The sequence below is a fragment of the Mesoplodon mirus genome, assembly GCF_964341445.2.
Source record: "Mesoplodon mirus genome assembly, chromosome: 12".
NCBI classification, from domain to species: Eukaryota; Metazoa; Chordata; class Mammalia; order Artiodactyla; family Ziphiidae; genus Mesoplodon; species Mesoplodon mirus.
In genome coordinates this window covers 32122136-32145493 of record NC_138988.1, presented here as the reverse complement: position 1 = coordinate 32145493, position 23358 = coordinate 32122136, and the positions used below count along the sequence as shown (strand labels likewise).

The 23358-nt window shown below is 40.7% G+C and overlaps 2 protein-coding genes across 4 annotated transcripts in view; one reads left to right on the top strand and one right to left on the bottom strand.

Annotated features, from left to right (window-relative positions):
- The window catches only part of HESX1 (HESX homeobox 1), a 22665-nt gene extending 889 nt beyond the window's left edge, over positions 1–21776 (bottom strand). The window contains exons 1-2 of one of the 2 annotated variants that reach the window (XM_082637680.1): positions 20574–21776; positions 3–199 (exon numbers count right to left, since the gene is read on the bottom strand). In XM_082637680.1, the coding sequence (XP_082493806.1) occupies positions 3–199; positions 20574–20682 (306 nt within the window). In that variant the 5' untranslated portion in view covers positions 20683–21776. Of the gene's footprint in view, positions 1–2; positions 200–721; positions 915–20573 lie in introns of those variants that run through there. The other variant, XM_082637679.1, reaches the window with a different exon arrangement.
- Positions 21777–21985: 209 nt separating this feature from the next.
- The window catches only part of APPL1 (adaptor protein, phosphotyrosine interacting with PH domain and leucine zipper 1), a 33713-nt gene continuing 32340 nt past the window's right edge, over positions 21986–23358 (top strand). Inside the window, exon 1 of one of the 2 annotated variants that reach the window (XM_082638977.1) lies at positions 21986–22164. In XM_082638977.1, coding sequence (XP_082495103.1) covers positions 22111–22164 — 54 coding nt within the window. In that variant the 5' untranslated portion in view covers positions 21986–22110. The remainder of the gene's footprint in view (positions 22165–23358) is intronic. The other variant, XM_082638976.1, reaches the window with a different exon arrangement.

Sequence of the window (23358 nt, the reverse complement as noted above, 5' to 3'; positions counted from 1 at the left end):
ACCTGGTTTTGAGTAAAAGCGGTTCTGGGTCTTCGGCCTCTGTACCAACTCAATTCTCTTTTCAAGGAAAGTCTTTCTGAGGCTGAAAAATCTTCATATTTCAAAACACTTTCTTCCGGCACTGAGTGATCCACAGTACAAGGTAATGAGATCCCATTAGGAAGACTCGGGACATGTAGACATAGGTTAACCTCTTTCCCTAAAAACAGAAAAATAAATCCCACCTTAGATGTCCAATTCTATATTCCACAAAGTTCTATAAGAAGTAATTTCAGGAACTTGTCTTTAATTTTCCTAGTAGAATTCTTCTGGGTTTCACAGCAGAACTGACCTTTCATCGACCAAAATCCAAAAAGCAAACAAAAATGAGAACCCTGCCTTGCTGATAGAGGACACATTTTGGCCTCTGAATGTCATTTATTTTTCAGTGAAAGGAGATTTAGAATATCTGATGTGGCAAATAAACCCAGAGATCTTCTGAAGAAAATGAAGGTTCTTGGCATTTCCTGTGGGTGAACTTCATATCCACTTGGATCTAAGGCCGATGTTCTTTCTATTTCCCATAGGACTCAGCTGGAGGCATTAAAAGTGCTAGATTCTTCAATTATGTAATTGGATGAAATTGCAGTTTTTCTCTAAGTCTATGTAGTATGAAAAAAAGGCCAAATTAAACATTGCAAACGAATTAACAAAGAATTTTAAAAATTAAGTTGTGGCATACCTGAAGAGCCGCAGGTGTCTGCCCAGGGCCTGTGGGGTTTCATTGATGGAACACAGTCTTTCTTCTGGTCCAGTCCTAAGATGCTCTCAATTGAAAAGGAGCAGGGTGAGGGTTTGCTTTTCCCAAGCCGAGCACCTTCCTGAAGGCTGGGAGACATCCTCATGTGGGCTGCACAGAGCTATAGCTCTGGCCTCTCCACTCCTCCCTGGCTGGCTCTGCCCCACGTGTACCGGGCTGGACCTTCCTGCAGTTCACCTTATGGCTCCGCTGACGATGGGGGCTGGATTTAGAACGTCACTAATTAAAATCCCTTAGAAAGTCTTAGAAAGTTTTAGCATGTCAATGAACACTGGCCCAGCCAGCAGCTCCAGGAGTTAATTGTTTATTTGTTTGCAAGTAATTAGCAACTAATGGCTACACCAGGGGGGCCACGTACAGGGACAAAAAGTGTTATCTCTCCTAAGCAGAACACAGACTTAACTTTCTCGAAAAGAAGTGATGCACAGACTAGCACTCCTCTTTTATTTGAAATCATTAATGTATAAAATCATGCTTTTTATTCTGAAGTTTATACTTTCATGAACTCCAGTTACCTAATACAGGCAAGATAGGAGAGCAGTCAAGTAATAAATAATCTAATTTAAGTGAATTTTCTTCCAAAGAAATTGGAAAAAATAATAATCCCTTAATGCTATTATAGTAATTCTGATGAAAAGGCCTGTTTTTCACATGCATATGTAATAGTGAATCTTGTCAATGAAAACACAATAGTATTTGGAGTGCAGCATACTGGAAAAGGTTGGCAATGTTATTAACACTGAGTTTAATTGTCTTCCAAGTGTCTGGATTAATTCATAAGGAACAGTTGCACCAAGTATTTTAAATAATTAATGAGCTAATTCTCTTCTTTCATCTTTTCTTTTAAATGAGAGAGATACAAGTTTATATGAAGATTCATATGTAACTGCCTCCAAGCAACTGAAAAGTATGACTATTCAAACTAAAGAAAGAATTTCTCTCCCATCATAGTTGTTTCAAAGAAAAAAAACAGTTTATCTTTTAAAGAAAAATTTCTCTCTGTTGATATTTTGAGGGACTGGAGGGTTTTCATGAGGACAATAAGGTTTGTGAAAAATAACCAAGAACAGAATATTTTAATTTCATCATCCTAAGAAGACATGAAATTAAAAGAGAAACACAGCTGCTAATTGGGAAGATTCTGAAGTGGCCACTTCCTACCAAAGTTGTGACACTTTTAGTTCTTGTACTCTCCCGCTCCTCTTCTTCCAATACCTCTGTGTCACAGAGGAAACAGCCTCTACAGGACTGAGCTCAACTTCATCAGATTTTGCCCTATCATGATGTCACTTCCTATCACAATGTCATAAACACCAAGCTAAATTCCTCCTTATACTAGCTCTAGAGTGAATAAAGGATTCACACACAAAGCATCAACAGGCACACAAGATAGATTTATAAATATACAAGTAAAGCCATTCTGACAATGAATAAACTAGTAAAACATTTATACCTTGTGGAGGTTTTGCCTGTAGTGTCTTGGGAGGTAGACTGCAATGGTGAGGGTGACCTTACTCTGGGAAGACTTGGAGGAAGAGATTGATTCAGGACCTCCCAGATTCCTTTCTCTCCTTTGAAACATTCATTCATTCATCCATTCATCCCGTAGTTGGGTGAACATCTACTGAGTACCAGAAAAAACAGAATAGGATCCTTGCCTTCATGCGCCCATGAAGCTCACAGCGGGGGTGGGAGTGGGGAGACAGGTAACGAACAATAATTGTAAATAAGTAAATAATCTCGTACATTAACCAGGGATGAGAATGGAAAAAGAGAAAAGGTAAGTCAGGTAAGGGAGGTGGAAGGAGGCCTCACTGAGACCTTCAACCCCACAGATTAGTGCCCTAGAGGCACAAGTTTCAAGGATGCCACAACACATGCTGAAGCAACTCCAGTCCCTAATTTCTTCATTACGAACACAAACATTGCAATATTTTTATTTCTCCTGAGTTGATTTTATCTGGACTTACTTATAACATTTTATATATGGAGGAGTAGATGGAAATAAAAGATAGCAAAGAATTTCTTTTAAAATGTGGAGGAAATGTTTTCTCATATATTCATATAATGAATTTTTATAGAGCACTTAACCTGTGCCAGACACCGTTCTAGGTGCTAGAGATTAGTGATAAACAAAACAAGGTAATTTTAGAGAGTGATAAACTCGGTGAAAGGAATAAACAAGGTGATGGTGATAAAACGTAACAGGGGTAGGGGTGGAATGGGAAGAGGGTCTTTAAGTACTGATGGTCAGGGAGGCCTCTCTAAGGAGGTGACATTTTAGCTGAAGCTGAGGATGAGAGAAAGCTAGCATGCCAAGATCTTGAGAAAAAGCATTCCAGTCAGAAGGAACATTAAGTACAAAGGTCTTGCAGCTGAAAAGCATTGGAATATTTAAGGAAGAAAAGGGCAGTTAGCCAGAGGGAAGTGAGTGGTACCAGATGCTATTGTTTGGAGAGCCAGGCCTGGCTGGATAATAGATGCCTTTATAAAGACCATTGTAAGGAGTTCAAGAGCAAAGGGAACCCACGGCAGGGTTTTAAGTTGGGACTAATATGATAGTCTGAGCTGTTTTTACTCACAACACTGCTGACACCAAATGTGTATGGGTTTTTCCACACCAAGCAATTCTCCAGTTCTCTGCAGACATCAACAGGGTGTCCTACAATTCAATTCTGACACTAACTACCTGGAGCTAGTGCAGACCCCACAGGTTAAGGGCTCAGTCCCACGAGACTGCCCCCACTTTAGAAACTAGTTTGCAAGTCCCAAGTTGCCATGGGTACTTCTGACCAACTGACTGTACATCTGGGGCTCCCACGACCCACTTCTCAGGTTCAATTATTTGCTAGAATGGCTCACAGAACTCAGGAAGGCATGTTGCTTATGTTTACTAGTTTATTATAAAGGATACAACTCGGAAACAGTCAAATGGAAGAGATGTATAGGGCAAGGTATGGGGGAAAGGTCAGAGAGCGTCCACACCCTCTCTGGGCACACCACCCTCCCAGTGAACACCATTTCAGTGTGTTCGCCAACCTGGAAGCTCTCTGAACCCTGTCCTTTAGGGGTTTTTATGGAAGTTTCATTACATAGGCAAGACTGAATAAATCATTGGCTATTGGTGATTGATCTCAGTCTCCAGCTCCTCTCCCCTCCCCTGAGGTTGGGAGGTGGGGCTGAAAGTTACAAGTCTCTAATCTAGGTTTGGTCTTTCTGGCAACCAGCCCCCATCTTGAAGCTATCTAGAACCCACCAAGAGTCATGTCCTTAGAATAAAAGATGCTCCTATCACTCTTATTACTCAGGAAATTCCAAGAAATTTAGTAGCTGTGTGCCTGGAACTTGGGACAAAGATCAAATATATTTCTTTTTATTATATCACAGATAGGATTTACGGTTTTAAAACCCCACCCTGGCTGCTACATAGAAAGAGACTGAAGAGTGATGAGTGTAACCAGGAAGATCAGTTGGGAGTTGTTTATTCAATACCTTTTTACTGAGCGTGTACTAATGCGAGGCCTTGTTCTAGGTATGATGAAAACAGAGATAGCTGTCTGGGGCAAGAGATGATGGCTAATAGTGGATTTGGGGAGAGATATAATTCTTCAGGCGGTTGTGGGAGACTGAGTAATTGAATAATTAGTACCAATTCTTCAATCCCCATAATGTACTATATAGCCACGCCCTTGCTGTGGCCTCATAGTGGATATAGTGTACTTCCCACTCCTAAGCTTTAGGCTTGTCTATGTGACTTGCTTCAGCCAATGGGAAGTGATGTGAGCAGAAGCTTGAAATGTGCCAGCATGACTGGTTTTTTCCCTCCTGAGCTTCTGATATCACCATGTGGTCATCCCTGGGGTAGCTGCTGCCCCTCAGCCTGAGCCCCAGAATGAACACACAGACCCCCAACCCATCCAGCGGCCTGCAGTTAAGTAGGCCAAGCCCAGGCAAACTCAGCCAAACACCAACTGACCTACAGTATTGTGAGTGAGAAAAATAAATATTCGTTGTTTAAGCCATTGAGATTTTTGAAGTTATTTGACACATAGCATTGTGGAGGAAATAGCTCATCTATTCAGGGATAGAAAAACACATCCTGCTGATGGACTGGTGGAAATGAAGGAAAGAGAGGATTAAGGATGACTGTTTTTTGGCTTGAGCAAATATAGTGTCATTTACTGGGGTGTGAAAGCCTGGATTAGGAGAGGAAAGGTTTGGCGAGAAGTGAAGAGCTCCAGTTTGGAGAGCAAGTAGGCTACTGGGTTTATGAGTATGAGCTCCGGGCTGAAATCTCTCAAGTTTGTGCATTACCAGCATAAATCATAGGTATTAAAGCCATTAAAAGCTAGAGGTTTGCATGAGATCACCAGTGAATGGACCTAGATACAAGAAGGATCTTAGGACCAAGTCTGAGGTATTCCAACATTTGGAAATTGGAGAAGATGTGCTGGAGAAGGAACTAGAGAAGGAAACAGCTAGTAAGGCAAGAGAAAAATCTGGAGATACGGTAATTGACCCAAGAGAGGAAAAAGGGTCAAGGAGAAAGATGGCTACAATAGCATCTCAAGTGGTCTTCCTGAGCTCCTTGATCTCCTTCCCATCCTTGATCTCCTATGGCTTTCTATCAACACAGTAAGCAGCCAGAGGGATCATTTACAAACAAGTCAGTTCAGGGAATTCTCTGGCTGTCCAGTGGTTAGGACTCCGTGCTTCCACTGCAGGGGGCATGGGTTCAATCCCTGGTTGCCTGGTTGGGAATAAGATCCTGCAAGCCGTGCAGTGTGGCAGAAAAAAAAAAAAGTTAGTTCATATCATAACTCTGCTCAAAAAATGGCTTCCCATCTCAGTAAAAGTCAGTCTTTATAGTGTCCTACAGGCTCTGACATGACTTGCCAGCCCCCCTTCCCTATCTGATCTTACCTCTTATTACATCTCCCATGCTCACTTTGTTCCAGCTACACTGGACCTCTTCCTGAGAACACAGGCACAATCCTGCTTCAGGAGTTTACACTGGTTGTTTTCACTACCTAGAATGTTCTTCCTTCACATATCCTCATGGACTACTCTGTTACCTCCTTCAAGTATTTCCTCAAATATCATTTTCTCAATAAGGCTTACTCTTCCTGCCCCTTTAAAAATTTCAACCTCTCTTTCAGGATTCCTAAGGCCCTCTGCCCTGCTCCAATTTTTGTTAAAAGCATTTACTACCTTTTGCCTTTTTATATATCCTTTTTTGTTGCTGTTTTGGTTTTGTTTTTGTTTTTTTTGCCTGCACAGTGCAGCATGCAGGATCTAAATTCCCTGATCAGGAGTCGAACCCATGTCCCCTGCAGTGGAAGCATGGAGTCTTAACCACTGGACTGCGAGGGAAGTCCCTTATATATCTGTTTATTATGTTTATTGTTTACTGGCTGTTTCCTATCTCTAGAATTTTTGTCTGTTCTGTTCATTCTGGCATCCAAAACAGTACTCAGCTCATACTAGATGAAAGAATAAATGAATGGTCAGCTGTGTCAATGCTGCTGAGAGGCTGAGGGAAATATACTAGGTTTGTTAACAAGGGGGTTACTGTCAACCCTGGCAAACTGGAGGGTAAAGAAAAAAGCCAGACTTGAAGTAAACTGGAGAGTGAATGGGATATTTCTGTTCTAGCAATATGCTGGGCCATATTCCTTGAAAGATCCTTCAACTACAAAACAATTAGATCCTGGGTAAAAAATACCTTCAGATACATTGCTGAGATCCCCATAAGTAAGGGAAATTTTGTTTGTTCACCAAACAAAACAATAAAAGCCCAACAACCAAGAAATGAAATCAGAACTGGGAGCAGTGATCAGTAAACAAACGATAAATACGAGGTAACCCACAAGGGAAAAATCCTTAGCATCACTGAAACCAGGATTCTAATCCTCAGGCTAGCAGTAGATGGGGGCGGGGGGCACCAGACTGAACTCTCTTACTTCAGGCCACTTCGATAATGGTTCCTGGCAAAAGCAGACCAAATTCTCTCTGGAAGAAAGCCTCCCTAATTTAGGTCCACAGGATTCCCACAGATTAAAAGTAGGCAAATATAACCTCACAATCGAAGATTGGCAAGCACATGAGGCCAGCTACCATGACATGTGTAGAGTCCAACATGGAGAGGAATTGAGGTTTCCTGTCAATAGTCAACACCAACTTGCCAGCTATGTGAATGAGTCACTTGGGAAGTGAATCCTCCAGCCCTACTCAAGCCTTCAGATGATTGAAGCCCCAAATGACACCTGATCACAATATTAACAGAGACTCCAAGACAGGACTGGGTATCCAAGTCACTCCTGAATTCCTGACACAGAGAAACTGTGAGAGGTATTAAATGAATACTACTGTTTTAAACCACTAAGCTTTGGGTGATTTATACAGCACTAGATAATTTATCTGAAAAGCTCCTCATAAAAAAAAACTGGGCACAGGGAACTCTACTCAGTACTCTGTAATGGCCTATAAGGGAAAAGAATCTAAAAAAAAAAAAAGTGGATATAGGTTATGTATAACTGATTCACTTTGCTGTATCGCAGAAACTAACACAACATTGTAAATCAACTATACTCCAATAATAATAATAAAAAAGAAAAACTGGGAAGGCGGAACCTGTAGGTAGACTGGTCAAGAACAAAAGATAGAACACAAATTACCAATATTAGGAATAAAGAGGTGATATCACTACAGAAATTGCAGACATTAAAAAGATAAAAGAATATAATGAACAACTTTATATCAGTAAATTCAACAACTTACATGAAATAGGCAAGTATCTTGAAAAATATATGATTACCAAAACTGAGACAACATGAAATAGAAAACATGCCTAGTTCTATATCTATTAAAGAAACTGACTTGGTTATCAAATTCTTTCCCACAAAGAAAACTTCAGGCCCAGATAACTTCACTGGTGAAGTTTATCAAACATTTAAAGAAAATCTTGGGACTTCCCTGGTGGCGCAGTGGTTGAGAATCCACCTGCCAACACAGGGGACACGGGTTCGATCCCTGGTCTGAGAAGATCCCACGTGCTGTGGAGAAACTACGCCCGTGTGCCACAACCACTGAGCCTGTGCTCTAGAGCCCGCGAGCCACAACTACTGAGCCCATGTGCCACAACTACTGAAGCCCGTGCGCCTAGAGCCTGTGCTCCACCCAAGAGAAGGCACCACAATGAGAAGCCGGCACACCGCAAAAAAGAGCAGCCCCCACTCGCCACAACTACAGAAAGTGCGCGCGCAGCAACAAAGACCCAGTGCAGCCAAAAATAAATAAATAAATTTATTTTTAAAAATGTTTTTTCAGCAAATTAGGATTAGAAGTAACTTTCTCAATCTGATAAAGGGCATCTATAGAAATAATCGGTTAACATACTATTTAATGGTGAAAAATGGAATGTTTTCTCCCTAAGATAAGGAACAAAGCAAGGATGGTCACTTTCACCATTTCTATTGAACACCAGTGCAATAAAGAAAGAAAAAGAAATAAAGATCATATAGATCAGAAAGGAAGAAGGGTCTCTTTTCACAGATGACATGATTGTTTACAATAAAAACTTTTTAAAATCTACAAATGCTACTAAAACTAATAAGTGAATTTAGCGAAGTCATACTATAAAGGTAAATATACAAGAATCAATTTAATCCCATACATTAGCAGCAAACATATACTTATGCTATGATCCAGCAATTCCATTCCTAGAAAAATGAAAACAGGTCCACAAACAGACTTGCATGAGAATATTCACAGAAGCTCTACTGATAATAGCCCAAACTGGCAACTAGGTGTCTATCAACAGGAATGCAGACAAACTATGGTATAATACAATACTAGAATACAACTCAACAATATAAAGGTATTGATATATAGTATCAATATATGGAACAACACTGATGAATTTCAAAAGCATTTCAAAAACATTATAACTCAAAGAAGTCTTATACAAAAGAATATATGAAGTTTGATTCACTTATGTGATGTTCCAGAACAGACAAAACTAGTTTATATTGAAAAAATCAGAATTTGGGGTTGGAGGCAGAGAATGAAGGGGAAGAAGAATCAGGAAACATGGGGGGTGATGGTAATGTTCTATATCTTGCTAGGTTTTGGATTACACAGATGTATTCACTTGTCAATAATTACTAATACTCTTTAAGATTTATTCACTTCACTGTATGTAAAATTTTATCTGTTAAAGCATAAACGAGTGCTGAACTATAGTTAATGATACACATGCTAAAGAGGTTAGGGGAGAAGTATATTGATGTCTGTAACTTTAAAATGCATAAAAAATAAAATAGATTGGTGGATGGATAGATATGTGATTATAATTAAACATTATTCTATAATTGTAAACAAATAGAACTTCTAGTCTAGAACTAGACTAGTTTAGAACTAGAACTTCTAGTTCTAAAATGAGAGACATGTTCTGTGTTTGCACTATCCAATATGGTAGCCACTAGCCACATGTGGCTAATGAGCACTTGAAATGTGGCTAGTGCAAGTGCTGGTGCAATTAAATTTTAAATTTAATTCTCTTGTAATTTATTTACATTTAGGTAGCCACATGTGGCCAGTGGCTACTATATTGAACAGCACAGACAGAGAATATTGCCATCACTGCAGAAAGTTCTGTTGGACAATGCTGGTCTAGAAGTACAGTACAATGGTGAAAATAGTGATGATGAAAACAGATATCCTTGTTTTGTTCCTGACATGAGAATAGTGTTTCACCACTAATATAATGTCTACTGTTGGTTTCTAATAAGTGCTGTTTATCTAGAGTAATGTTATAATGAATACAAACACAAAATGTCTATAATGATTTATAGCTTTTAAAGCATTTTTAGTGTATTTGTGCTTAATCCTTTAATAAATCCTCCACTATTTGTTAGCTGAGAAAACAAACTGAGAGTTCAGTTGTAATTTGCAGAAGTCACCAAATAGCAGTGGCAGAGCCTTGACTTTTCCGTCTCCAAATTCCCTGTTCTATTGATTTTATCACTTAATGGCCACTGTAACATCTTCACCAATGATCTCATGATATAAACATCAAAGTGCACTGATCAATTAAGAAAAAGGTTGTGAACCTAATTGGGAAAAGAACTTGAAAAAGAATAGATACACGTATATGTATAACTGAATCACTTTGTTGCACAACTGAAACTAACACAACATTGTTAATCAACTATACTCCAATATAAAATAAGAAGTTAAAAAGAAAGAAAAAGATTGTGAAACCTTGCTTATGATCAATCCTCAATATCTTTCAACAATTATTTTGAGATGAGAAATAAAAGCCTGACACATTGACATTGAAGAGACTTTAGGAATTGGAAAATTGGACAGCCTATGTTTTAAACATCTACATGTTCAAGGTGAAGTAAAAGTTGAGAGGTTTATGTTTTATTTTGCTTTAGTAACTTGTAAATCAACTCAGGCTTTGCTAACATTTATTTTCTAATTATGTATTTCAATTAAGTCCCAAATCATTAACTATCAGGAAAAATGCCCAGTGTGTTAGGTGCTTTGGCAGAGATTTTTTTTTTTTTGCGGTACGCAGGCCTCTCACTGTTGTGACCTCTCCCGTTGTGGAGCACAGGCTCCGGACGCACAGGCTCAGTGGCCATGGCTCACGGGCCCAGCCGCTCCGCGGCACGTGGGATCTTCCCGGACTGGGGCATGAACCCACGTCCCCTGTATTGGCAGGCGGACTCTCAACCACTGCGCCACCAGGGAAGCCCCGGCAGAGATTTTTATAAACCAGTCATAGCATAATAAGAAATAAAATCAGCCTGTGAGCATAATAAGTAAGAAATGCAATAAGCAAAGTTTTAATGACATTTGCCCCTTGCTTTTGCATGGGAATTACACTGTTCTATTTGAGACCCTCAGTATTTTTAAATATTAAAATATGTTTTCTAAAATAAAATACTTTATTTTTTACTATTACACATACAGTATCTCCTAGAGCAACACTAAAGTAGACATTCAATAAATATTTGTTGAATGAGTGAATAAACAGATGGATGGATAGGTGGATGGATGGATGGGACTAGGAAGAGGTGATATTTGTAAGCTGGACAGGCAATGTAAATTCTGTGTGTTTACTACTGTTGCCATTGTTTTTTAATGTGTAGAAGTAGTCCCAGTTTTCTATGAACTACTTATGTATGACTCCAGGGTAATCCACAAATTAGACATTATGACATTATGAAACTATAATTAAATAAAAAGTGAGATGGGACATGTTTAAAATCTGAGCTTAAAATTTAAAAATCCTGAGGCACAATTCATATCTGTGACACTCTGTCATTCCTCAGGCCCTCCTCAGCCATCATTGTTACTTGAGACACATGGTATATTTCCCAGTGGCTACAAGGTTCAGGAGAGTTGGGACTATTTCACACACTTCTGTCTCTCCCAGCACCGCTCACAGTGCCCATCAAACAGGAGATATTAAATAAAGATTTGTAGAATAAGTTCACTCTATTTATAACATTTAGAAAACATTTTAGGCTTTGCTCTTCTCAACCTCAAGAGTATAGTTTCATATTTTTACACTTTCAAATCAGTCAAAATTATTTTCAGTATAGTGCCTTGTATATGTCAAGCCCTTGATTTTAAAAATTTGATATAAAATCATCTAAAACTCTGATACATTTCTATTTTTTAAAAAATTCATTTAATACTATGGTACATAGAGTAAAATATGATAGTCTCCTTCAATTCTACCCCATTTTTACTCTCCAACCCACTGGCCACTACTAACAGTTTAGTGCTGCTCCTTCCTGTCTTTTTAGAATGCCTTGACATAAAGAGGTAGATGCATGCACACACATTTTTATCCACATGGAGTCAGACACACATACTATTCTGCAATGTGGTTCCCCCACACTGACATGACATGACATCAGCACGCACAGCTCTACCTCATTTTTCAACAGCTGCTTGGTGCTACATCAAGTGGAAGAGCCATAATTCATTGAACTATACCCCTGATAATGGCACTTACATTTGTCTCCAATTTTTTAAACTATAACAAACAATGACTACCTTGTTAGCACATACGCAGGAGTATTTCCATGATAAAGTTTCTTTGAAGAATATATTATTTCTTTATCACCCCAAAATAAACCAGAATTTATCATAAAAAAGAATATATCATTTTTTTTGCTGGATTCTGCCATATTTCCTTCTAAGAAATCTTTACCAATGAACACTCCCACCCAATCTAGCCCTTGTCTTTATGTCCTCCTCAGATTGACAGTGGGAACAAGAAAACTCAGGGCTAGGTTAAATTAGACTCAGGATTTCCCCAGACTCAATAATCAAAGATAAAATAGTTTAGGATTTAAGGCTCCCAGGGGCTCAGGCCTACATGTTAGTGCCATTTAATCTAATCATTGTAGATTAAATGAGAGTTGTCAGTTAACCTGAGAACCTGATTGTTATTTATAACATTGTTTCTGGAGGATAAATGTCATGGTTCTTATCAACTTAAAAATAACCTTTTGAATCACAACATACATTTATTAAACTCCAGCATATATCAGGGGTGTACTAGGTAACCAGGGGATGAAATGATTTCTGCCCTCAAGAAACTCATGATCAAGAAGGTAGTCATTAATATTAATTTTGTTCAGTGTGATAACGAGATTATGGTTATATTTTTTTAAATGCCCCTCTAAAAGAGATTCTACTTAAGTATTTACAGGTGAAATTTCAGAATGTCTGGGTTTCGGTTGAAAATACTTCAGGAGGGCTTCCCTGGTGGCGCAGTGATTAAGAATCCGCCTGCCAGTGCAGGGGACACAGGTTGCAGCCCTGGTCCGGGAAGATCCCACATGCAGCGGAGCAACTAAGCCCGTGCACCACAACTACTGAGCCTGCGCTCTAGAGCCTGTGAGGCACAACTACTGAGCCCACACAGCACAACTACTGAAGCCTGCACGCCTAGAGCCCGTGCTCCGCAGCAAGAGAAGCCACCGCAATGAGAAGCCCGTGCACCGCAACGAAGAGTAGCCCCTGCTCGCCACAACTAGAGAAAGCCTGCGCAGAGCAAAGAAGACCCAATGCAGCCAAAATAAATAAATAAAATAAATAAATTTTTTTAAATCTTATATTATTTAAAAAAAAGAAAAGAAAAGAAAATACTTCAGGAAAACCCAGAAAGAAAACAAAGGTAACTGAAGCAAGTGTTGCAAAATGTTGATAAGTGCTGCATTGGACTGATGGGTATATGTGGATTCATTGTCTCTAATGAATAGAAATATAATAATGTGGGTTCATTATTTTCTCTACTTTTGTAAATATAAATAACAAAATTTTCTTATTCTTCTAGGAACACCAATCAATAAATACAAAATTTCAATATAAGAATATAATAAAGATGTGTGCACAAGAGGCTATGGGAGCAGAAAAGGGCCCAGATCGCTTGAGTGAGACTGAGAAGGGCTGAGGAGTGGTAAGAGCCCAACTCTGGTGTCATACTACTTGAGTCCAAATTCCAGCACTGTGCCTTTTTTTAACTATGTGACCTTGGGCGTGTAACTTAGCCTCTCTGTGCTTCAGTTTCCTCTATAATTAAATGGGGATAATTATAGTACCTAATTGAGGATGAAATGAGATACTTGCAAAGCCCTTGAAGTAACACCTGACACATAGTAAACATTATGTAAACTGTTTGCTATCATTTATTACCATTATCAATGTTACTATGAAGGCTTTTCAGAGATGTCTTCAGGTAGCAATGTTTCAAGAAAAGGTCAGAGAAAAGCAATGTAATGAAGGCCAGTCAGGTATAGGGGTGTGTGTGTGTGTGTGTGTTGGGGGGAGTAAGAGGGAGGAAGTGAACCTGATTCCCATATTTCTAGCTTGTGTGACCAAAGGGATAATGACATTATTAACAGAGGGGACAGAGATGAAGGAGAGTTTACCACTTGAAAACTGTATTTCTAATCATATAAACAAATGACAAAGTATTTAAGCAAACTGAATTAGTTCCCAGATTGAGAAAGTAAAAAACTGATGAAAAATTGGCAGCATGCAAGTTAAATGATAAAGATTCTAAAAATATTTTAGGGGATTTTATCTGGAATAGTAAACATTATTTTTACACAGCTCACATATATAACCTAAATAAATGAATTCATTTTAGTACTAGAAGATAACTGGAAATAACATTTCAGAAATCTAGCAACTCAGATATTAGTGGAATTGCCTTAAAATAAACACATATTTCTAAAAGGTTATAATCAAATAAGGCAGGTGTCATGGTTACCACTGGATCTTTTCACATAAGTACTACCTGAGAATTCTCGGCAGTGTTTGGGTCCCCATTAAATCAAATATATGTATGGGGGGCAGGGGCAGAAAAGAGCAAAAATCACCTCTGGAATATTTTACTTTGAGTACCCTGAGGTCATATCCCTCTCCAGGAACTACACTTTCTTCCTGTCAACAGTCATGACATCTATTTACTTAATAATTTCTCTTTAAAATTTGAAAAAACTTTAAGGGAAATATAAACAATTTAGCAACATATCATGTCATTGGTCTATTTATGAATATACCTATGCACCAATTTTCATTTTAATATTTAATGTTTTCTATTTAATTTTGAAAGAATCTCAAACTTTCAGAAAAGTTGTAAGTATAGTACAAAAAACTTTTCTCTCCAACCATTTGAGAGTAGTTGCTGACATCATGCTCCATCACCCCTAAATACTTTAGTGTTTTTCCTGCAAACAAGGACATTCACCTAAATAATCACAATAAAATCATCAAAGTCAGGAAGTTAACACTGATACATCACTACCACCTAATCACCAAACCCAGTTCAAAATTCACAATTGTCCCAAATAACATCCTTTACAGTGAAAGGATCCAGTTCAGAATCACAAACTGCCTTCAATTGTGTTACTTTAGTTTCGTCCAATCAGCAACAGATCCTCTAGTATTTCTTTGACTTTCATGACCTGGACACTTTTGAACATTACGGTCAGTTACTTTGTAGAAAGTCCTTCATTTAGGGTTTGTTGGATGTTTCCTGGTGATTAGATTCAGGTTAAGCATCTTTGGCAGGATGACACAAGAGTGATGCTGTGTTCTCATTTCCTATCAGGTAGCACATAATTTTGATTTGTCTCATTACTGGTGATTTTAACTTTGAGCATTTGATTAAGATGGCATCTGCCAGGTTTTCCCACTATAAAGTTACTCTTTTCACCTTTATAATGTAGTATTTTTTTTGGCGAGGTATTTTAAGCCTATGTAAATATTTTGTTCCTCAACAAACTTTCTATTTATTCACTTCTTTATATCAGCAGGGACTCATGGTTTCCTATTTTTTAAATTAATTAATTAATTAATTTATTTTTTAAATCTTTGGCTGTGTTGGGTCTTCGTTGCTGCGTGCGGGCTCTCTCTAGTTGTGGTGAGCAGGGGCTACTCTTCATTGCGGTGCGTGGGCTGCTCATTGTGGTGGCTTCTCTTGTCGCGAAGCATGGGCTCTAGGTATGCGGGTTTCAGTAGTTGTGGCTCACGGGCTCAGTAGTTGTGGCTCGCAGGGTCTAGAGCGCAGGTTCGGTAGTTGTGGCGCATGGGCTCAGTTGCTCCGCGGCATGTGGGATCTTCCCGGACCAGGGCTCCAACCCGTGTCCCCTGCCTTGGCAGGCGGATTCTTAACCACCGCGCCACTGGGGAAGTCTCTCCTATTTTATTTAATGAGTTAGAATCTCATTATTTATTGTGACGTTGAAATTTCCCCTGATTTGGCTAATGGGATCCCCCTTCAAGCTGACTTCTGTGTTCTTTTGACACATCAGTTTTGAGCACTTTCTACTTTCTAGCACAACAAGATGTCTCAGGCACATTTTGTTCTTTTCTTGCTCTAGCCCTAGTGTCAGCCATTTCTCCAAGGAGCCCTAGTTCTTTTTAATGGAGAATGGTGTTTGGAAGCCAAGATATGGACTCAGATGTGCATTCATTGTTATTGGCGCATCTCTGCTCACAAGCCTTCTCGATGAAAAAGCTAAGAAACACATGCAGGTATGTGACATATACGCACTTTACATCCAGTTTACTCTTATACATTTATTGAAATCTGTGAGTTCACATACACACCTCTAATTCCAGTCTCGTACCAGAGGATTCATTCTAACTTTCCCCCTTTCCACATTTGTAATTCCCTTCTCTGACAGTGAGAAATCTGGCTTCCCTTATCCTCAATATATTTACCTATTGCATCTATCCCCCTGCGTAACCAAACTGCCATTGCTACCACTCCTTCCCCGCAAAGATGCCCTACTTCCTCACTTGAGCTCTGACGCCTCGTCCCAGGCTGCCCTACTTCATGGAAGCCTTCCTTACTGCACTAGAGCACCAATAACCTATCCTAGGTGCACAAAAGCCCTTCTCTCCCTGCTTGGGTTCTGACACTGCACACCCAAGCACTCTGTGTGGATGCCTTCTTCACCCCACTGGGACTCTGAGACCCTGCACTAGGCTGCCCTTCTTCATGGATATTCTCCACACCCCTTGTGTTCAGACCTGCAGTAGGCTTCCAACCTGAACAAAAGCCCTCCTCATCATGCTTGGACTCCGAAACAGCCCTCTCAGGCACCCTCACCCCACATTTGCTCCAACATCCTGCTGCTTGGGGGCTGCCCCTCCAACCAAAATGCTGTTTTTACCCATCTTGTGCTCTGACGCCCCCCTATGTAGATGAGGGGGCTCACCTTGCACGGGCTCTGGCACCCCACACCAGGGTGCCCCTTTGTGAGGATGCCCTCCTCGCCCCTGCTGGCTCCAACACCCCGTTCTGGGCCCCCGTGCCTACCCACCCTGCATAGACTCCTACTTTATTTGGCCACATCTAATGGCTTTAGGGCTGAATTATTCAGAAAGGGAAGAGAAAAAAACATACAGCTGCTTTTACATGAAATCATTGTCTTCTGTTATTAAGACTTTACTTTTGACCCTGTATATAGAACATGACTTAGCTAAATCACTCATGTAATTTTTCCTTTAAACCAATACATCTCATAAAGTATTGAGTTTACTTAAGACAATGTTAATTTGCCCATGATTTATGATATCTCATATCACTAATTTGTACTGTTTCTCCAACATTTGTTTCAAGTCACAACCTCAGTTAAAGGTGTTTTTGGGACTTCCCTGGTGGTCCCATGGGTAAGACTCTGTGCTTCCAATGCAGGGGGCCCGGGTTCGATCCCTGGTAGGGGAACTAGATCCCACATGCACACTGCAACTAAGAGTCCGCATGCCACAACTAAGAGTCCGCATGTCGCAACTAAGAAGCCCACATGCCGCAACTGAAAAAAGATCCCACATGCCACAACTAAGACCCGGCGCAGCCAAAAACAAATAAATAAACAAATAAATAATATTTTAAAAAAATAAATAAAGGTGTTTTTATCCAAAATCAGGGTAGAAGTCAAAATCCTCACACCTTTCCTGCACCCTGATCTCTATGCAATTCTCAAAATAGCCAGCCACTCCTGCCTTAGGGCTTAGGGCGTCTGCCAGGTTGTTCCTTTCCCGGAACACCTTCTCCTCAGATGTCCCCATTGCTCACTCCAGTGACTCCTTCAAGTTTTTGTTCAGATGTCACCTTCTTAATGAAGTCTACTCTGACAAGCTTATTTAAAATTGCAACTGCCCCCATCCCATTTTCCCTGCTGTTTTCCATAGCACTCCCCACTTTCTAATATACTACTGATATACTTCTAATACTACATATTATGTTTATTTTTCATTGTCTTTCTTCCTACCATCTCCACTAAACTGTAGCTCCGCAAGGGCAGAGATTTTGAATATTTTGTTCATTACCTAATAAATATTTGTTGAATGACGACAGCCATTTCCTGAGGTAGTTTGAATCCTAAAACTAAATTCAGAGCACCATCTAGTGTTCTTAGAAGGATGTCCTGATTAACTCTGAGACTTCTCTGCATCAGCCATGATGTTTTAAACAGTACTGGTTTAATCAATTCTCAGTAACTGTTTTTTTTTTACTGCCCTCTGTGGTTCCATAGAAAGCAAAATGATTTCAGTGATTAACCTGCCATGGGACTTATTGGTTTCTCTAAGAGCAATCTCTTCTCCACTGACTTGCCTATTGCTCCCCAGAACTTCTGGGAAGTAGGAATGTCATGAAGATCTTATATCTTTTAATCTGAGGGCATCTCCCTTCCCCACACTGCCAAAAACCAAAAAACAAAAACAGGGTAATAGCCTTTGCTGGTTTGGTACCTACACCATTTCTCCAGAATATCACAATATATATTTATTGATTAAAAATTTTTTGATTTGACCACAAAAGCCCCTAAATCAAAGTGATAAAACACTAGCAAGGGTAACGGTAATACTATTTAAAATAGTGTCAGGATTCTCTAAGATAATGAGGACAATCTTCTGATTTAGAAAATATTGGCTTCTTTAGTTTTGATAAAGAGGAAGAAATGAAGAAAATGAAAGCTGCCTTAAAGGCACTGAAACATTTAATATTTAAGAGTAAATAATGAAGAGAATACTTAGCTGATGTTTACTGAATGCTTATTGTGCCCAGCACTATTCTGAAAGCTCATTAATCATCTTCCCAACTCTATCATGTAGGTTCTCTATATTAAGCCCCATTTTTTAGATGACGAAATGGAGACACAGAGAAGTTAAGCAACTTGACTCAAGTCACAGAACTAGTAAAGAGTGAGGCCAGGATTCAAATCCAGCTAGGCTGCCTCCACAGTCCCTGTCCATGAGCTCATGCCCATGCTTTTATTCACCTCCCAACAGAAACAGGAATGATGCTGCTTGGTTTCACAGTTCTTGGCTTGGTCAAAGAAATTAGTTTACAATGTCCTCATCTTCCAAAAAGGAATCAAGGCAACCATAAAAGAAACAGGTATATACAATTATCCTAGAAATAAAGTTTTATTCTTTTCACAGTCAAGAAAGTAGAAGCTATGGAATTTGCCTTTCCAAGGATTTATGTTTTAGCCACAAATTTGCAATCTAAGGATGCCGTGGCAAAGAGCAAAAGCAACATTAATATTAAGGTCAAAGACCAGAGGGTGGTTTGCAATGGGCACAATGAAGAATCGGTTGGTCCTGGCTGCCCACCCACCTCTTTTGGAACACACTCCTCAGAACTTTTGATTCTAACCCCCAATTGCCCAAAGCTTCTCCCTACTTGACCACTGGTTCAAATGTTTTAGAGTCGATGGAATGACTCAGGTTCCCAAAATATCAATTAATATACTCATTTCTTGAATTTGGTTCATCTCAGCTGAATGCTAAGAAAACTGCTGAATTATCTGTTAAAGTGAGTCTCATTAAGGAGTGATTTATTAGGTAACATCTAGAATTATTTGCATTATATATTATACTCTCAAAACGAGCATGAATTACCCCAGAATTTCAGATTGATGGAGTCTTTCAGGGGATGTTTGTAAGTGGGAAGATTCCCAAGCTCTCTAGGTGATTCTGGAAATGGTGCCCCTCTCACCATCCTCAGCTGGAACCAAAGACTCTTTCCTAAATATTTACTTGACCCTTTAAATTTTCTAAAATACAAGGTTATGTGGTAAAGGGAAATGGTTATTTTCCACTTTGGATAGACTTTTTCAATATGTGGTTTGAGGATGACCTGCTTTGGATTCACCTGGGAGATTCCCAGTCCTACCTCTGATCTATTGCATCAGAATCTTCAGCTGGGCTCCGTAATCTGTATTCTAACAACCTCCCCCAGATGACTTTTATGTGTGCATAAGTCTGGTAACCACTAACCTAAGGGGATAATTTTAAAAGGTAAAGCACCACTGTCATTTGGGTTGTTGGATTCTTTCCTATTATATACCGCAGACCAGAACTTCAAGAGGTATCATGTAAAAACTTAGTTATAAGAGGATCAAATATAATTTTAGGAGACTAATAATTAACAAACTTACTTACAAGACTGTATGTCTTTTTGTTGTAAATTATATTGTGAAATGTCTCAATGAATTCTTTGGTGGATGTCGTTTAATCCTGCCTTGCCTTCCATAAAATTAACCTGCTGGCCAGTTTTTATTACGCTACCCACACAAGTCTCCAGTAACCCTTGAGGCATTCTCTGAACAAGCCTCATTTCCTGTATAAAAGGAACCGAGTTTGGTCAACTGTACAGAACTTAGGCTGATTAAACTTAAACTGGTTATCAAAGGAGACTGCAATTCTGCAGTTTTAGAAGTGTTTTAAAATAGGAAATACAATCATTTTTCTGGTTGAGCAGAGTGAACTAGCCTAAAGCTAGAGGATCCAAATGGAAAGCCTTTTAAGATTCTTTCTAGCTTTATAATTTGACTAAACTGCCTCTCCACCCAATTGAATGTCAACTTGTTTTTGTTTTTTAATCAGCTGAGCCTGGCAAGAATTCCTTGCCTCTCTCTGATAATATAATAGCCTCTTGAGAATCCTTGCACAGTTTAGGTGCACGTAACATACAAAAAAGGAAACCATTTAACTTGATGATAATACCCCACCCAGATAATTCAGATACCTAAGATAATTTCTCATTGGAATTATTTAGTTTGGCCAAGTTAACTGGCTGAACCTCTTCAGCTGCACCATATAACTCTTCTTCACTTTGTTTTCATGTGTCACTTACTCCTGATTCTTATCAATTGTCACTAACTTTCTTCTTCTTCACTTATAATCTAATTACAGTTCAACCAAGAATGTTACTTACCCTGAAAGTCTTCCTTCTTTATAGCCAGGTTGCATGCCACCGTGCTGATAGACAAGAAATGTCGAAGGCCAGAGTTGTATTGCTGAGATCTGTATGATGCCGGGTACATCCAAGCAGCTGGGAACCAGTAACACTGTAAGAACTGACTCCAAACCACCTTTCAAAAACTAAAGATCTCTTCCACAGGGTGACTAGTTGATAAACAATCTAAGGGGAGAGCTCTTATTGAAAGTTTATTGAAATCTAAGGATTATTCTGTGAAACTATACTGCAAGTCTACCTGGTAAAACTTTAAAAACTTGATTCTATTTTTCCTTCAAGAGATCATGGTAAAATCTAGTATTTGAGTTTAAAATAAGTAACTTCCATTCCGGTTACTGTATTTGGATTTGTTCCACTGTACCTGGATTTATTCCAATTTATCTGTGGAATCGGGCAACTAATAATTTTTATTCAGCATTTCTTATACTTCTTTGAATGAAAATGGTAATGGATTGGTGGGATTAATGGCTAGATATTTAGACACTAGTGATTCTGCCATTTTCTCTGTATAATGATTCTTCTCTAAGGAATGTGGACATATAGAGATGGACAAAAGAGGCAGAAGTTCTAATCCAGGCCGAGTTCTAGAAGTAGAGCTTCACTTTTCTTTCCTGTAAAAACAGAGGCTGAAGAAGCTATTTAACGATTCTTCCAAAACTTTAACAGAAATGCTAATCTGTTACCAGCATAATAAATCAGTGCACCCTGACTTTAAAAAGATGTTTTGTGATTTATAGGAAATATGGAAGTCTGAATTGTGGCCTGTCAGTCTCTCAAGGCCAGGTAAGAACTGACGAATTGGCAGCAAAGTCATGTTTTTAACTGAATATACTGATATGCAAGTGCTCAGAAAAAAATCTTACGGAGTCTACTGTCCATGAATTTACCAGAAAGCCAAGTTAACGACACAACTGATCGCTCAGGTCTGAGTTAGCCAGCACCATTTTGCTGGAGAGGGGAAACTGGACGCTTCAGGCCGGGTTGGGAAGGTTATAATTTGAGGAAACTAAAGAAGGCGCCAGCAGGGAGGTCTCCTTCATGGTCTCTGACGAAAAATGTTGCGGGAGTAGTCAAACCGCCCCAAATTCCCCAGTGCTGTCCTCACTCGAAGCTCTGTTTCCAGGAGACACACGCCTTGCTAGGGGAAGACGGTCCCCTACGACTTACAACCAAACGCGCGGAAGCAGGGCTGGCAGTAAGGGCCGCCCCCGCCGCGTCGGAGGCCCAAGCTCGCAGGCAAGCCCAGTGCAGTGAAGGAACCTCCGGGCCAGCCCCGTCGCGGTGACGGGCGTCGCTGCAAGCCAATGGGCGCGCAGGGAGGCGGGGCAGTCAGTCCAAGGAGGCGGGATTTCCCGCGCGGTACGGCCCCTTGGCGCCTGGCGAGGGCGGCAGATCCATCGAGAGAGGGCGGGTCGGGGTCAGCTGCTGCAGGCGGGCGGGCGCGGGAGCTGTGGGCGGCCGCCGCGTCTTTTGCTGCCGCCCTCCCTCCGCCACGATGCCGGGGATCGACAAGCTGCCCATCGAGGAGACGCTGGAGGACAGCCCGCAGGTGAGGCGCAGGCGGCGGCGGGCTGCAAGGGAAGGAGCGGGGCTGGCCGACCCCAGGCCTGGTGCCGCCGCGGCCGCAGGTGCCAGCTCTGGCCTAGGTGGGCGCCGCCCCCCAGTGCCCCCGCCGGTAGCGGGCGGCGCCCCGAGCGCGGAGGCCGGGCCGCCCTCCCGAGGCCCGCGTGGGCCTGAGCCGCTGGGCCGAGAGCCGCGCGCGGGGTCTGGGATGTCGGCAGGCTGCGACCGAGCCCCGGCCGCCTTGGCTCGTGGGCCCGGCGGTCACATACGCGCGCGGGGCTCCCTTGTATTTGACAAAAGATGCTTTATAATCGCCGTGATGTGAGGTGGTAAATCCGGATCCTGGAATTTTCTCTTCGAAAACCTCTTCGGAGAAAATGCAGAAGGAGAAAAGACCCCGTAGACTTAATGATTTCTTACCAAGCTAGGGAAGGAAATGGATAATTTTGCGGGGGGGAGAGATGCTGAAAGGCTCTTGATATGCCCGTGCGTAGAGTCCTCGGCGAAGCCCGTCAAGGGTCCCGGAGCCTCCCGGCCGAGTGTCGTGGCCGTGAGTGTAGCCGCTGTCACTCGGGCCATGCACGCCGAGTGGAGGACGGCGCCTTCGCGGTTCCACGACTGCTGCGCCCTCGTTGCAGACTTGGCTCTAATAAACTCATCAAAATAAAAGCCCTGTGTTTTGTGCGTTGGGGATGATGCTAGTGTGGTTGCTCTAGCTTAAGATAGTCTAGGAAAACGTAACCATTACTGATGTTTTCAGTACTGAAGAATGAAATCAGCGATGTTAAAACCATGTTGGTAGGCGCTGTAACTTGGGTTGAGAAACTTCATCCCTAGGCCTCTCTTACACAATAAGGGATTTAAGACGGTGTTGCTGGTTGGCTACCACTTAGAATGAAGAAAATTTTCTGAAATGTTGTTCATTTAGAACTACAACTGCACATATTTCATGTGTCTTGACGGTTTAATATGACTCCAAAAGAACAGGAGGGAGGGGCTGGATCCCCCTTTACTGTATGATATGTCTGCCATGGATGTGGTGCCAATTTTGATTGCTAAGTTGAAGTTGGGCTCTGATTGTGGAATTGATTTGTTTTTTTTTTTTCACGCTGAAAGTTATCTTCACAGGCCAGTTGCCTGCTGGTAATGTACTCTTATCAGCCTATATTGACACAAAGAG